The following is a 17,981-nucleotide window of genomic DNA, read 5'->3' as shown; positions in this document are numbered from 1 at the left end:
ACTATAATGCCTCCTATATACAAGAATATAACTACTATAATACTGCACCTATATACAAGAATATAACTACTATAATACTGCTCCTATATACAAGAATATAACTACTATAATACTGCTCCTATAATATAGGAGCAGTATTATAGTAGTTATATTCTTGTATATAGGAGCAGTATTATAGTAGTTATATTCTTGTATATAGGAGCAGTATTATCGTAGTTATATTCTTGTATAAAGGACCTATATACAAGAATATAACTACTATAATACTGCTCCTATATACAAGAATATAACTACTATAATACTGCTCCTATATACAAGAATATAACTACTATAATACTACCTCCTATATACAAGAATATAACTACAATAATACTGCTCCTATATACAAGAATATAACTACTATAATACTGCTCCTATATACAAGAATATAACTACTATAATACTGCTCCTATATACAGGAATATAACTACTATAATACTGCTCCTATATACAAGAATATAACTACTATAATACTGCTCCTATATACAAGAATATAACTACTATAATACTGCTCCTATATACAAGAATATAAGTACTATAATACTGTCTCCTATGTACAAGAATATAACTACTATAATACTGCTCCCTATATACAAGAATATAACTACTATAATACTGCTCCTATATACAAGAATATAACTGCTATAATACTGCTCCTATATACAAGAATATAACTATTATAATGTATGATGACAGGCAGAATATTAGATACTTTTGGATACACTGTGTACCGTCATCTATATTCCTGGGTCTCTTGCATCCTGTAATAATTTCGGCTGAGATGAAATGAGATCTTGGTATCTGTAAAAGACATAAATAAGTCTGACCTCCTGTAGTCACTTTCTTAGTCAACCATAAATATCACTTTTTTCTGGAGTCTCTTCTAGCGGCTAAAATAAGCTCATTGGGAATAGTCCTGGTGCCTGCAAAACCCATCTATTTGTGGATGGAGGCGGCCTGGGGGGGGGGGGGACACGAGTCAGAGGACGAGAAGGAGCGACTGAGTACAGACACGAGAGAGCGAGGGGATACAGGGAATAATATACAGTGAGTAGAGGAAGAGAATGGCGTAGGAGGCGGAGCATCACAAGGCGATCACTGGAGACTTTTCTGTAGTTCTTATACATTACCACAAAACAGCAACTTCTCCTGGATGATGATGATGACGATGACTACAGGTGGCACCATGTGCAGATCACTCCTGCTTCTCTCCGTCCTGTGTCTTCCCGGTGTCTTCATGGAGCAGAGTCGTCTTCTAGAACAGAGGAAGCCTTTCTTTGAACGTTTCAGACGACTGGAGGAACAGGTGAGGTGGGACGGTAGATATGGTCCCTGCATGTATTGAGTGTGCACACAAGTGTATATTATGTCCATGTATGTAGTGAGTGTGCACACAAGTGTATATTATGTCCATGTATGTAGTGAGTGTGCACACAAGTGTATATTATGTCCATGTATGTAGTGAGTGTGCACACGAGTGTGTATATTATGTCCATGTATGTAGTGAGTGTGTATATTATGTCCATGTATATAGTGAGTGTGCACACGAGTGTGTATATTATGTCCATGTATGTAGTGAGTGTGCTCACAAGTGTGTATATTATGTCCATGTATATAGTGAGTGTGTATACGAGTGTGTATATTATGTCCATGTATATAGTGAGTGTGTATACGAGTGTGTATATTATGTCCATGTATGTAGTGAGTGTGCACACGAGTGTGTATATTATGTCCATGTATATAGTGAGTGTGTATACGAGTGTGTATATTATGTCCATGTATGTAGTGAGTGTGTATATTATGTCCATGTATATAGTGAGTGTGTATACGAGTGTGTATATTATGTCCATGTATGTAGTGAGTGTGCACACGAGTGTGTATATTATGTCCATGTATGTAGTGAGTGTGTATACGAGTGTGTATATTATGTCCATGTATATAGTGAGTGTGTATACGAGTGTGTATATTATGTCCATGTATGTAGTGAGTGTGCACACGAGTGTGTATATTATGTCCATGTATGTAGTGAGTGTGTATACAAGTGTGTATATTATGTCCATGTATATAGTGAGTGTGTATATGAGTGTGTATATTATGTCTATGTATGTAGTGAGTGTGCACACGAGTGTGTATATTGTATCCATGTATGTAGTGAGTGTGTATACGAGTGTGTATATTATGTCCATGTATGTAGTGAGTGTGCACACAAGTGTGTATATTGTGTCCATGTATGTAGTGAGTGTGTATACGAGTGTGTATATTATGTCCATGTATGTAGTGAGTGTGTATACGAGTGTGTATATTATGTCCATGTATGTAGTGAGTGTGCACACGAGTGTGTATATTATGTCCATGTATATAGTGAGTGTGCACACGAGTGTGTATATTATATCCATTTATGTAGTAAGTGTGTATACGAGTGTGTATATTATGTCCATGTATGTAGTGAGTGTGTATACGAGTGTGTATATTATGTCCATGTATGTAGTGAGTGTGTATACGAGTGTGTATATTATGTCCATGTATGTAGTGAGTGTGTATACGAGTGTGTATATTATGTCCATGTATGTAGTGAGTGTGTATACGAGTGTGTATATTATGTCCATGTATGTAGTGAGTGTGTATACGAGTGTGTATATTATGTCCATGTATGTAGTGAGTGCTAAGGAGGTGGATATCCCTATAACTATCAATGGGATGGCTGCATTTCCCTGCACCTCTCTCAAATTGTAAGTATGAGATCTTATCCATAAGGGGCGCTGTAACCATTGGTCTCTGTGTGTATTCTCATAGCTTGTAACACCTGTTGCACATGTATATTTATGGACACTACATTTTTATTTAGATTTAGTATAGTCAAAATTAAGGTTTACATTACTTATCCTTTACTAATCCTGATTTACATCCTTCAGAGTTGTACTCACTATTCTGCTGGTGAGGTCACTGTGTATATACATTACATTACTTATCCTGTACTGATCCTGAGTTATATCCTGTATTATACTTGTCACGATTCGGCTGGCTGGAGGTGGATCCTCTGTGCCAGAGAGGGATTGGCGTGGACCGTGTTGGTGGACCGGTTCTAAGTTGCTACTGGTATTCACCAGAGCCCGCCGCAAAGCGGGATGGTCTTGCATCGGCGGTAGCAACCAGGTCGTGTCCACCAGCAACGGCTCAACCTCTCTGACTGCTGAAGATAAGCGCGGTACAAGGGAGTAGACAAGAGCAAGGTCGGACGTAGCAGAAGGTCAGGGCAGGCAGCAAGGATCGTAGTCAGGGGCAACGGCAGGAGGTCTGGAACACAGGCTAGGAACACACAAGGGAACGCTTTCACTGGCACAATGGCAACAAGATCCGGCGAGGGAGTGCAGGGGAAGTGAGATATAAGTAGGGAGTGCATAGGTGATGACACTGATTAGGCCTGCTGCGCCAATCAGTGGCGCAGTGGCCCTTTAAATTGCAGAGACCCGGCGCGCGCGCGCCCTAAGGAGCGGGGCCGCGCTCGCCGGGACAACACAGACGGGGAACGGGTCAGGTACGGGAGCCGGGATGCGCATCGCGAGCGGGCGCCTCCCTCGTCGCGAATCGCATCCCGGCTGGGAGTGATATTGCAGCGCACCCGGTCAGCAGGTCTGACCGGGGCGCTGCGAATGAGAGGATGTTGCGAGCGCTCCGGGGAGGAGCGTGGACCCAGAGCGCTCGGCGTAACAGTACCCCCCCCCCCCTTGGGTCTCCCCCTCTTCTTGAAGCCTGAGAACCTGAGGATAAGACTTTTGTCTAGGATGTTGTCGTCAGGTTCCCAAGATCTCTCCTCTGGGCCACAGTTCTCCCAATCCACCAAGAAGAATTTTTTACCTCTGACTATCTTGGAGGCTAGAATCTCCTTCACCGAGAAGACGTCAGACGAACCGGAAACAGGAGTGGGAGAAACAACTTTGGGAGAGAAGCGGTTAAGGATGAGTGGTTTAAGGAGAGAGACATGGAAGGCATTGGGAATACGGAGAGAAGGAGGAAGAAGGAGTTTGTAAGAGACAGGGTTAATCTGGCACAAGATTTTGAAAGGACCAAGATAGCGTGGTCCCAGTTTATAACTGGGGACACGAAAGCCGACATACTTAGCGGAGAGCCATACCTTGTCTCCGGGAGCAAAAATGGGGGGAGTTCTTCTTTTTTTTATCAGCAAATTTTTTCATCTGGGATGAAGCCTGTAAAAGAGAATTTTGGGTTTCTTTCCATATGGTGGAAAGATCTCGAGTCACTTCATCCACAGCGGGCAAACCAGAGGGCAAGGGAGTGGGGAGGGGAGGAAGAGGGTGACGGCCGTACACCACGAAAAATGGGGATTTAGCAGAAGATTCGGAGACTCTGAAGTTGTATGAGAATTCGGCCCATGGTAGAAGATCTGCCCAGTCATCCTGGCGGGAGGAAACAAAATGCCGTAAATAGTCACCCAGGACCTGATTAATTCTTTATACTTGCCCATTGGATTGGGGATGATAAGAAGAAGAGAAGTTTAATTTGATCTTGAGCTGTTTACAGAGGGCCCTCCAGAATTTAGACACGAATTGGACGCCTCTATCCGAGACGATATGCGTGGGCAAACCGTGAAGGCGAAAAATGTGTATAAAAAATAGCTTTGCCAACTGAGGCGCTGAAGGAAGGCCAGGAAGAGGAATAAAATGTGCCATCTTGGAAAATCGATCAACGACCACCCAAACAACTGTGTTGCCACGGGATGAGGGCAAGTCCGTAATAAAGTCCATACCAATCTGTGACCAAGGTTGTTCAGGAACAGGCAGAGGATGAAGGAGACCAGCAGGCTTCTGGCGAGGAGTCTTATCCCGGGCACAGACAGTACAGGCCCGCACGAAATCAACAACATCAGTCTCCAGAGTCGGCCACCAATAAAATCGAGAGATGAGTTGAAAGGATTTTTTGATGCCCGCATGGCCTGCGAGGTGGGAGGAGTGTCCCCACTTGAGAATCCCGAGACGCTGGCGTGGAGAAACAAAGGTCTTCCCTGGAGGAGTTTGCCTGATGGAAGCTGGAGAAGTGGAGATCAGACAGTCCGGAGGAATGATGTGTTGCGGAGAGGTTTCCACTTCAGAGGCATCAGAAGAACGAGAGAGGGCATCGGCCCTAATGTTCTTGTCAGCAGGGCGAAAATGGATTTCAAAGTTAAAACGGGCAAAGAACAACGACCACCTCTCCTGGCGAGGGTTCAGTCGTTGGGCAGACTGGAGATAAGAGAGATTCTTGTGGTCAGTGTATATAATAACTGGATATTTGGATCCCTCCAGCAGATGCCTCCATTCCTCAAGCGCCAATTTTATGGCCAGTAGTTCTCGATCACCAATGGAGTAGTTTTTCTCCGCCGGAGAGAAGGTCCTAGAAAAAAAACACAAGTAACAGCATGCCCGGAAGAATTTTTTTGTAGAAGAACTGCTCCAGCTCCCACTGAGGAGGCGTCTACCTCCAATAGGAAGGGTTTAGATGGGTCGGGTCTGGAGAGCACTGGAGCAGAAGAAAAGGCAGACTTGAGATGTTTAAATTTGTCTTCCGCTTGAGGAGACCAGGACTTAGGATTGGCATTTTTCTTGGTTAGAGCCACGATAGGGGCCACAATAGTGGAGAAGTGTGGAATGAATTGTCTGTAATAATTGGCGAACCCCAAAAAACGTTGGATAGCACGGAGTCCGGAGGGGCGTGGCCAATCTAACACGGCAGATAGTTTATCTGGGTCCATTTGTAGTCCCTGGCCAGAGACCAAGTATCCTAGGAAAGGAAGAGACTGACAATCAAAGAGACATTTTTCCATTTTGGCAGAAAGTTGATTGTCCCGAAGTCTCTGAAGAACCATGCGGACATGCTGGCGGTGTTCTTCTAAGTTGGCAGAAAAAATCAGAATATCGTCCAGGTAAACCACAACACAGGTATATAGGAGATCACGAAAAATTTCATTAACAAAGTCTTGGAAGACGGCAGGGGCGTTGCACAGGCCAAAGGGCATGACCAGATACTCAAAGTGTCCATCTCTGGTGTTAAATGCAGTCTTCCATTCGTCCCCCTCCCTGATGCGGATGAGATTATAAGCACCTCTTAAGTCCAGCTTGGTAAAGATGTGGGCGCCTTGTAGGCGATCAAAGAGTTCCGAGATAAGAGGTAAGGGGTAGCGGTTTTTTACCGTGATTTTATTAAGTCCGCGGTAATCAATGCAAGGGCGTAGGGAGCCATCTTTTTTGGAGACAAAAAAAATCCAGCTCCGGCAGGAGAGGAGGACTTGCGGATATACCCCTTTTTTAAATTCTCCTGGATGTACTCCGACATGGCTTGGGTTTCTGGAGCAGACAGAGGATAGATTCTGCCCCGGGGTGGAGTAGTACCCGGGAGGAGGTCAATAGGACAGTCATAAGGCCTGTGAGGAGGCAAAGTCTCTGCTTGTTTTTTGCAAAAAAACATCAGCATAGTCCAGATAGGCCTTAGGAAGACCAGATACCGGGGGAACCACAGGGTCACGACTGTGAGTACTGGGAACCGGTTTAAGACAGTCCTTGTGGCAAGAAGTACCCCAGTTCTTGATTTCCCCTGTGGTCCAATCAAGGGTTGGGGAATGGCGTTGAAGCCACGGTAATCCAAGAAGAATTTCTGAAGTGCAGTTAGAGAGGACCAAAAATTAAATTTTTTCGTGATGGGGTCCGATGCACATTAGGAGAGGTTCCGTGCGGTAACGCACGGTACAGTCCAATCTTTCATTGTTAACAGAATTGATGTAGAGGGGTCTGGCGAGACTGGTCACCGGGATGTTGAACCTGTTGATGAGAGAGGCCAAAATAAAATTTCGTGCAGATCCGGAATCCAAGAAGGCCATAGCAGAGAAGGAGAAGGTAGAAGAAGATATTCGCACAGGCACAGTAAGGCGTTGAGAAGCAGAGTTGACATCAAGAGCTGTCTCACCTATGTGTGGAGTCAGCGTCCGTCTTTCCTGGTGGGGAGGACGGATAGGACAATCCTTCAAGAAATGTTCGGTACCGGCACAGTACAGGCAAAGATTCTCCATGCGGCGTCGTGTCCTCTCTTGAGGTGTCAAGCGAGACCGGTCAACTTGCATAGCCTCCACGGCGGGAGGCACAGGAACGGATTGCAGAGGACCAGAGGAGAGAGGAGCCGGGGAGAGAAACCGGCACCGTCTCGTGCGAACAAAGTCCATATCCTGGCGGAGCTCCTGACGCCTTTCGGAAAAACGCATGTCAATGCGGGTGGCAAGATGAATAAGTTCATGCAGGTTAGCAGGAATTTCTCGTGCGGCCAGCACATCTTTAATGTTACTGGATAGACTTTTTTTAAAGGTCACGCAGAGGGCCTCGTTATTCCAGGATAATTCGGAGGCAAGAGTACGGAATTGGATGGCGTACTCACCAACAGAAGAATTACCCTGGACCAGGTTCAGCAGGGCAGTCTCGGCAGAAGAGGCTCGGGCAGGTTCCTCAAAGACACTTCGAATCTCAGTGAAGAAGGAGTGTACAGAGGCAGTGACAGGGTCATTGCGGTCCCAGAGCGGTGTGGCCCATGACAGAGCTTTCCCAGACAGAAGGCTGACTACGAAAGCCACCTTAGACCTTTCAGTAGGAAACTGGTCCGACATCACCTCCAAGTGCAGGGAACATTGCGAAAGAAAACCATGGCAAAACTTAGAGTCCCCATCAAATTTATCCGGCAAGGATAATCGAAGGCTGGAAGCGGCCACTCGCTGCGGAAGAGGTGCAGGAGCTGGCGGAGGAGAAGATTGCTGGAGCTGTGGTAATAGCTGCTGTAGCATCACGGTCAGTTGAGACAGCTGGTGGCCTTGTTGCGCTATCTGTTGCGACTGCTGGGCGACAACCGTGGTGAGGTCGGCGACAACTGGCAGCGGGACCTCAGCGGGATCCATGGCCGGATCTACTGTCACGATTCGGCTGGCTGGAGGTGGATCCTCTGTGCCAGAGAGGGATTGGCGTGGACCGTGTTGGTGGACCGGTTCTAAGTTGCTACTGGTATTCACCAGAGCCCGCCGCAAAGCGGGATGGTCTTGCAGCGGCGGTAACAACCAGGTTGTATCCACCAGCAACGGCTCAACCTCTCTGACTGCTGAAGATAAGCGCGGTACAAGGGAGTAGACAAGAGCAAGGTCGGACGTAGCAGAAGGTCAGGGCAGGCAGCAAGGATCGTAGTCAGGGGCAACGGCAGGAGGTCTGGAACACAGGCTAGGAACACACAAGGGAACGCTTTCACTGGCACAATGGCAACAAGATCCGGCGAGGGAGTGTAGGGGAAGTGAGGTATAAGTAGGGAGTGCACAGGTGATGACACTGATTAGGCCTGCTGCGCCAATCAGTGGCGCAGTGGCCCTTTAAATTGCAGAGACCCGGCGCGCGCGCGCCCTAAGGAGCAGACGGGGAACGGGTCAGGTCAGGTACGGGAGCCGGGATGCGCATCGCAAGCGGGCGCCTCCCGCGTCGCGAATCGCATCCCGGCTGGGAGTGATATTGCAGCGCACCCGGTCAGCAGGTCTGACCGGGGCGCTGCGAATGAGAGGATGCTGCGAGCGCTCCGGGGAGGAGCGGGGACCCGGAGCGCTCGACGTAACAATACTCCAGAGCTGTACTCACTATACTGCTGGTGGGGTCACTGTGTACATACATTACATTACTTATCCTGTACTGATCCTGAGTTATATCCTGTATTACACCCCAGAGCTGTACTCACTATTCTGCTGGTGAGGTCACTGTGTACATACATTACATTACTTATCCTGTACTGATCCTGAGTTATATCCTGTATTATACTCCAGAGCTGTACTCACTATTCTGCTGGTGAGGTCACTGTGTATATACATTACATTACTTATCCTGTACTGATCCTGAGTTATATCCTGTATTACACCCCAGAGCTGTACTCACTATTCTGCTGGTGAGATCACTGTGTACATACATTACATTACTTATCCTGTACTGATCCTGAGTTATATCCTGTATTATACTCCAGATCTGTATTCACTCTTCTGCTGGTGGAGTCACTGTGTACATACATTACATTACTTATCCTGTACTGATCCTCAGTTATATCCTGTATTATACTCCAGAGCTGTACTCACTATTCTGCTGGTGAGGTCACTGTGTAAATACATTACATTACTTATCCTGTACTGATCCTGAGTTATATCCTGTATTATACTCCAGAGCTGTACTCACTATTCTGCTGGTGGGGCCACTGTGTACATACATTACATTACTTATCCTGTACTGATCCTGAGTTATATCCTGTATTACACCCCAGAGCTGTACTCACTATTCTGCTGGTGAGATCACTGTGTACATACATTACATTACTTATCCTGTACTGATCCTGAGTTATATCCTGTATTATACTCCAGATCTGTATTCACTCTTCTGCTGGTGGTGTCACTGTGTACATACAATAATTTCTTTTCATAAGTGATGAAGGTTGTGCATGGAGTTTACCTAATAATCTTCACTCTGTTCCTTTGCAGTTTCGTCGCTTTCAAGAAGTAACCTTGACTCGTCTACAAGGGATCGCCGAAAACTACAACATCTCCTACAACATCGATGCCCGTTTTCACGACATCTATGCCCAGCAGAGTTCATTGGCTGAAGCCTTCAATGCTACCAATGAGGTGACTCAGACCGAGCTGAACGGCATCAAATTCTGGCTGAAAAAGATTCAGAAGAAAACCAAAAATTTAGACTTGAAGATCTCAGCTCTGGAGGAAGCCATGGCCCAAAGGAGCAAACAGCTGACCAAGGAGAACAAAGTGAGAGATGTGACGGTGGCCAACCTGACGTCAGCCCTCAGTGGTCAGAAGAGGATCATCTACCAGCTGGTGAAGGACAAGAGCGCCCTACAGAAGGGAATGGAGATATTACGGGAGACTGTGGAAAGACAAGGAGCCAAAATGGCAGGTCTGGAGAAGCAAATACAGAATATGCAGCAAAATGAGATCCTGCCACCGAGTGCATTGATAGCACCACAAGAGATGAACCGAACCCCTGAGACCAAGCAGGAGATGCCACCTCAAGCCGATACTGGACCCAAAACTGTCCACCAACGCATGGTGAAGCTTCAGGCCAAACATAATCTGAGGAAGAAGCTGCAGGAAGAACAGCAGATGCTGATGACCACTATCAATAAGATGCCTCCAATGGCGGCAGAACGTAGAGAGGAGAAAAGGACAGCTGGTCCACCAGAGGAGCAGACAACAGCTCTGCAAACTACAAGGGCACCACCAAGGGTTACAATGGTCCCACATCAAAATATCAAAACTACCCAGGAGATGGCCGAACCTGACAGTAACGCCATCCACGTGTCAGCCTTACAAGCAAATGTGACTAAGAACGATAGTCCTCAAGGGGAAGAGAGACCTCCAGATGTACTCACTACCATGAAGACACCACGTGTCACCGAGGCCCCAGAACCTGAAGAGAAGACCACCAAAGGCCCAGCAACACGTAAGATCATAAGATGTAGACATTGGATCTGGGTCTTCAAAGGGGGGGGGGGGGAGTCGTCACATATCACCAGGGTCACTTATATGGGTATGAAATACTAGCTAAGAGAAATTGATGGTATCTGTGAAAGGACAGGTTAGCATAAAATATCTTTAGCCCATTCACTTTTCCTGGCCAGTCTACTAATGGGCCCACTTAGACATTAGACATGTGTCAGCTGAAACCACCAATTTTGGTGGGACCACTGGGCCAGCTGTCCATCTAATGTGTATCGGGGTCACCTGACTCTTTCCTGACAGAAGAAGTCAGGGAAGAGAAAGATTGGGCAGGTTGGATTTTAACTACCCAGTTGTTTTTTTCTTGGGGAAATAAGTCACCACCAGAGTCTGGCAGTAGCAAACCACCCTCCTTATTGAGAACATACAAACGCTCGAGCAAGCTTAAGGGATAGATCTCAGCAGTAACTCTTCGATGTATAACCCTGAGGGGCAACACCTAATGTGATAATATGAACACCACTACATACAGGGCCACCATCAGAAACGTCAGGGCCCAGACAGCAAAAGATTCAGACCACCACTCTCCACACACACAGTTGTTTTATGTACTGCCTCATGTGGGCTCTAGACCTTACGGTACCCAATCTAACATGCGTTATCAGCTCAGACTGACCCCAAACCTAAACTAAAATCAGGGCCCAAAATCAGTTAGGCACCTGAAAAAGACACGCCCCTCTTTGCCCCCTCTTTCTTGGCTTGATAAATACTGCGCGCTTCCTCAGCTTCCAGGGGGTATTATCTCACGCTTATACGGGGAGCTCCTTAGCTCTTCCTCACCAACTACACCTAGTTACTTGCATGGAGTGAAGAATAAAATCAGGGGTGTGGAAATTTTATAAAAACTACTTGTCCACGGGACTAAAATGGAGTAAAATCTATTTGTTCCTCATGACAATCCACTTGTCCGGGCCAATTTTCGCTTTTAGGTGCTCATTTTTTCCTCCTCGCCCTATAATAGCCATAACTACCTACTATAATGACACCTTTTAATTTTTCAATAACATATTCTCTGAACCAAAATATATATATATTTGGTGAAGTGAAATTGAAATAGTAAAAGATAATTTTGCAGGTTTGGTGGTTTTCTTTTCTACACCATTTACCTTGTGGATGTTAGTTTCAAACTTTAGGCCGCCTGATTACAGCGATATCAGCTTTGTATAGTTTACGTCATGTTTTACTAATTTAAAAAAAATTCTGAATTTTTTTGAATTTTTCTAATTGCCATTTTCTGACCCCTGCAGCTTTTTTTTTTTTTCGCATACCAGGCTGTATGAGGGCTCATTTTTTGTGCCATAATCGTTTTTTTATATCGGTACCATTTTGGTATTGATCTGACTTTTTTATTGCTTTTTACCTTTTTTTTTTTTTGGGGGGGGGGGGGGGGGTCGATATTATAAAAATTGCAATTTTATGGTTTAGTATTTTTTTTTACATTTACCGTACAGGATGCATAATGTTATATTTTAATAGGTCATACAATTACGCACAAAGCGATACCAAATATGTTTATTTTTATTATGTTTGCATGTTTTTATATAGGAAAAGTGGGTGATTTGAACTTGTAACATGGAATTAGGGGTTAATGTGTGTCTTTTAAACTTTTATTAAAAGTTTTTTTTTAACCTTTATTAGACTTTTAGGAGGAATCATCAGATTCCTCATACAGATGAATAGAGTTCTATTGAGCTCCATTGATCTGCGTGCTCTGCGATCCATTGATAGAGCCTAGTCCAGCCAGGCTCTATCAATGACAGAGCCACGGGACAGCAGGGAACAGAGGTAAGCCCTGCGACTACCTCTATAGTGGATCTTATAGGTGATGGTGCTGTTCAGAAAAGGGCACATTATCTCATATATGGCTCCACTGCTCAAAGATTAAAGGAGGACTCCGGTGGAAAACATTTTATTTTCAATCAACTGGTGCCAGAAAGTTAAACATATTTGTAAATTACTTCTATTAAATATTAAAATCTTTACCCTTCCAGTACTTTTTAGCAGCTGTATGCTACAGAGGAAATTCTTTTCTTTTTAAATTTATTTTTTGTCTTGTCCACAGTCCTCTCTGCTGACACCTGATGCCCATATCAGGAACTGTCCAGAGCAGGAGAAAATCCCCATAGCAAACCTATGCTGCTCTGGACAGTTCCTGACACGGACAGAGGTGTCAGCAGAGAGCACTGTGGACAAGACAAAAAAGAAATTCAAAAATAAAAGAAGCATACAGCTTCTAAAAAGTACTGGAAGGGTAAAAGATTTTTTTAATAGAAGTAATTTACAAATCTGTTTAACTTTCTGGCATCAGTTCATTTAAATAAAAAAAAGTTTTTTTTTACCGGAGTACTCCTTTAAACCATTTTGGGATGATGTTTTGAAAGCTATAGAACTAATCACACAGGTGAAAGTACCATTTTCAGCACCACTACTAATACTCTGGGCACCAAATACTGACATTTTCCCAGGGAAGGCAGACAGTAATGGACATGCTTAGGAAGGATCTGCGCTTGTCTTGGGGATAAATGGCTATGTTGTGAGATTACCATAACACTGTAGCTAGCTTTTTGTGAACTGGTATTTCCTTTTTGAGTTTTTCTTTTTTGACTACAAATCCCATAATTCCATTTTCCTCCCTCCCACACATCAGCCACCCCATCAGCCAGCCACCCCCATCAATCATGGTGCCTACAGCTGTTGAATTAATTACAGATTGATCCCTCCAGCCATTGAAGCAGACCGGCTCCCTGTCATCAGCTGACCAGTGAGTCAGGTCTCGGCCGTATTGCAACCTGGGAAAAATCTAAGACAACAGTCATTCTGTATGCTGTTAAAAATAAATATTGGGGTGAAAATCACAGAAGAATTGTGAGAAAACCGTCCCACACAGGTACAGACACTATATTATGAACTACACTAACTTTACAGCCCCTGTAGCATAGTCAAATAAAAAAAATACCCCTTTAAATGTGCTCAACCTTTTTTACCCTATTGACCTCCTGCACACTATGTTATCGCTAACATACTTAGGCACCCTTGGAGACATTTTTGATTGTTAGGCTAATCTTCTTACCATGTATGCTATATATGTGGATACTTTAGGCCTGCGTGCAATATCGAAGAAGACACTTGCCCTATTGTTTCATTATTATGGATGTAATATTTTTCCTTGTTTACTATATTTAAAAATTTTGAAAAAATAAAAAAATAAAAAAACAGGGCCCAAAAAGGAATCCAGACTCCAGACCTTACTTAAAAAATCAATTCAGGCCCCAGACCATATGTGAAAATAAAATAATACACCAAAATCAATTCAGACCAAAGAGCAGACGAGAAAAGTTCACACTCCGAAAGAAAAAAATAAATTCAGAAATGTCGTATAGTTTCATGTCACTACTTTTGCCCCAATTACATCAGTTACTCCGCTGCTAGGTAACAAGGAATGACAAGTGTTGGGCCCCTAAAGGAGGTCCCAGCCATCCAGCTGTAATGATAGCACCGTGTACATAGATGGATACTGATAATGACGTTCTCCTCTTGTTTCTTCTTGCAGTCTGTAATGTGGATTCTATGCTCATTTTCCCCAATTCTTCCACGGAGAATTTTGCAACGTTTGGTAAAGGGTTGAAGGAACCTTTACATGAATTTTCCATCTGCAGTTGGGTGAAGACTAAATCCAGCTATGTGGGCACCCTCCTGTCATATGCAACAGAAGAGAACGACAACAAGCTTGTTCTTCATGGTAGACATGGGGCCACGCATGATTCTCTTCATTTCGTCATTGGAGACCCAGCCTTCCGAGACCTTCCTGTTGTACCACTGGCAGATGGCAGCTGGCACCATACTTGCTTCATCTGGTCATCCATTCAAGGCAAATACTGGTTTTACGTTGACCGAAGGTTAATTTCTACCGGCTCTAGATTTCAGAAAGGTTATGAGATCCCTCCTGGAGGATCGTTGGTTCTTGGCCAAGAACAGGACACCTTGGGCGGTGGGTTTGACAGCTCGGAAGCTTTTGTTGGATACTTGGCAGGATTTGCTATCTGGAATAGAGCTATAACACCTGGAGAAGTCTCTGGCATTGCCACTGGAAAGGGCTTGCCAAGAGGTACCATCTTAACCATAGCTGATGCCTCTTCCCTTCATGGTTCAGTGGAGCGAGTGCACTGTACCTGCCTGGAGCACTGTCTGTAGACTTCATTGCTTTGTAAATAGAGTATCGCTTCCATATTGGACTATTCTTTATACGACAGCTATGGGCGCATTACATGGACTATATAAAACCCTTTGCCGTGACCAATAATCCCAAAAAAATATTAGTATATTTAGCTGGTCAGAATGAGCGAAAGATCCTGAGATGGGTCCATTTTATCTTTAAAGGGGTATTCCGGGCAAAAGCATTTTATCCCCTATCCAAAGGATGTGGGGACTGCGTCTCTAGTTTCGGGAAACCTCCGGGTTTCCGGGACTGGGGATGGGACGTCATGCCACGCCCTCTCCATTCATGTCTATGGGAGGGGGCGTGACGGCCGTCACGCCCCCTCCCATAGATATGAATGGAGAGGGCGTGGCGTGACATCACGTCCCCAGTCCTGGAAACCCGGAGGTTTCCGAAAATAGAAACGCAGTCCCCACATAGAATGCGGGTGCTGCAGGAAGATCGTGGGGGGTTCCAGCAATGGGCCCTCCGCGATCAGACATCTTATCCCATATCCTTTGGATAGGGGATAATATGTTTTTGACCGGAATACCCCTTTAAAACATGTATGTATGTGTGTATGTTTCAGCATAATTTCTAAACAGCTTAAGATAGATCGATGAAACTTGGTCACATGTTACTTATATGTCAACTAAATATATAGGATAGTTAAACTACCCCTAACCCACCCCCATTTGCGAGGGTCAGGGATTTTGTCTAAAGTCCCATGCAAGTCTATGGGATTTCTGGTACCTTACTCCACAAGCTCCGCTCTGCATCTCCTGGTGAATGTGTTGGTTCACCTTGAAAGCCACACCCCTACTGCAAACCACACCCAATAAGGCCACGTCCCATTCTATTTTGAGCCCTTTTTTGTTTCAGCTTAAGGCCAAAAACGCAATTTTTGCCAGGTACACCCACATCACAGGTCCTTCAACCACAATCTCTTCATCCCATCCCAGCCCTATCTTACTCCACAAACTCTGCATCTGTGGGGGAAGGTGTCAGTCCTGCTTGCAAGCCATGCCCCTTCCACAAGCCATCCCAAAAAAGTCACGCCCCCTTCTATTCTTGGCCTACAATCTCTTCATCGCAGCTCAGCCCCATCTTAGGACAGGACATAAGGTCAGAATATGATGACGGGAGATGAGATCGGCATATGAAGATAAGATATGAGGTCGGGATATGAGGACAGGATATGAGGTTTTGATGAGGACGGGATATGAGATCAGGATATGAAGACGAGGTATGAGGATAGGATATTAGGTTGGGATATAAGGATGAGGTATGAGGACAGGATATGAGATCGGGATATGAGGTCAGGATAAGAGGACGGGATAGGAGGACGAGAAATGAGGTTGTGATTTGAGGACGGGATAGGAGGACAGGATATGAGGTTGAGATATGAGGACGGGATAGGAGGACAGGATTTGAGATCAGGATATGAAGACGAGGTATGAGGATAGGATATTAGGTTGGGATATAAGGATGAGGTATGAGGACAGGATATGAGATCGGGATATGAGGTCAGGATATGAGAACGGAATAGGAGGACGAGAAATGAGGTTGTGATATGAGGACGGGATAGGAGGACAGGATATGAGGTCGAGATATGAGGACAGGGATAGGAGGACAGGATATGAAGTCAGGATATGAGAACAGGATTGAAGGACAAGATAGGAGGTCTGGATAGGAGGACAAGATACGAGGACGAGATATGAGGGCGGGATATATGAATGGAATATGAGGTCGGCATATGAGGACAAGAGTTTAATTGTTGCTTTTCCTCTCCCACAAGGTTTAGGTAGGAGGAGTGAAATTTCCACAGCAACCAATCACAGCTCAGCTTTCACTTTACCAGAGGTCGCTAGATGAGCTGTGATTGGTCGCTGTGGAAAAATCACTCCACTTTTTCTCCCACACAGTTTGATAAATCTCCCCCATAGCGTGTTAGTATAAAGATAGGATGAGTACTTGGAGTAAGTCTCTGGTGGGCCCAAGGTATAGGAAGCACACTACAATAGGGCCCCACAATCCTAGAGCTGGCCATACACTTCAGATAGCTAATGCTCATTTGTCCAACATCTCCCTCCTCCAGTCCCCATATTCCTGCACCCTCGGCCTTGTGCACGTCTTATTAAAGGGGTACTCCGGATGAAAACGATATATTTTTTTAATCGACTGGTGCCAGAAAGTTGAACAGATTTGTAAATTACTTCTAATAAAAAATCTTAATCCTTCCAGTACTTATTAGCGGCTTTATACTACAGAGGAAACTCTTTTCTTTTTGGATTTTTTTCTGTCACGACCTCAGTGCTCTCTGCTGACACCTCTGTCCATGTCAGGTACTGTCCAGAGTCCAGGGATAAGATGTCTGATCTCAGGGGTCCTGCCGCTGGGACTCCCGTGATCTCTGTGCAGCACCCGGCATTTGTTTAGAATGCTGGGTGCAGGCGGAGGGGGTCGTGATGTTACGGCCACGCCCCCTCGTGATGTTATGTCACACCCCCTCAATGCAAGTCTATGGGAGGGGGCGTGGCGGCCGCCACGCCCCCTCCCATAGACTTGCATTGAGGGGGTGTGACGTGACGTTACGAAGGGCGTCACGACCTCTGCCGCTTGCTTCAAGCATTCAAAACAAAATGTTCCAAACGCTGGGGCAGCAGAGTACCCCTTTATTCAAATGTGTATGCCTGGATTTACACCAGTATGTGGCGTACAAACAATAGATGAGGTCCGGCACAATAGAGGCAGGTAAAATCCGCTGCTTTATTCAATATGCAGAATAACAAATAGTACAGGACACAGTCGCCGACGCGTTTCGGGCTGTTGAGCCCTTAGTCATGGCATAAGAACATAGTGTGATAATGGACTTATATACACAGATATCTGGTCACATGATCATTAGCATAAAAAGGATCAGGATTAGTGTAAAAAGCAGCATGGATCCAGACATACAATCCACCTATTACATATCAATACTTAGTTACAAAGTATAAAAAAATATACAAAAAATACAAAAAATATATATATATACAAAAATGTGTACAAAAAAGTCTTGACGTAAATTAAGTCCGTTGGGCTCCCGAGTCCCCAACATGAACATCCAGTAAGACTCACGATTCAATAATAACCTTCTCATGTTGCCCCCTCTAACGGGTCTTTTAACTTTTTCAATTCCCATTACCC

General features: G+C 44.9%; 1 protein-coding gene across 1 annotated transcript; it reads left to right on the top strand.

Annotated features, from left to right (window-relative positions):
* Positions 1–935: 935 nt before the first annotated feature.
* PTX4 (pentraxin 4) lies at positions 936–14,954 on the top strand. The gene is made up of 3 exons (XM_056537116.1): positions 936–1,345; positions 9,566–10,541; positions 14,148–14,954. The coding sequence occupies exons 1-3, from the start codon at positions 1,193–1,195 to the stop codon at positions 14,786–14,788; spliced, it is 1,770 nt and encodes a 589-aa protein (XP_056393091.1). The 5' UTR covers positions 936–1,192; the 3' UTR covers positions 14,789–14,954.
* The last annotated feature ends 3,027 nt before the right edge of the window (positions 14,955–17,981 follow it).

The sequence above is a fragment of the Hyla sarda genome, chromosome 8 (genome assembly GCF_029499605.1).
Source record: "Hyla sarda isolate aHylSar1 chromosome 8, aHylSar1.hap1, whole genome shotgun sequence".
Classification (NCBI taxonomy): Eukaryota; Metazoa; Chordata; class Amphibia; order Anura; family Hylidae; genus Hyla; species Hyla sarda.
Note: the sequence above shows the minus strand (reverse complement) of the source record. Positions and strands in the feature narration are given on the sequence as shown.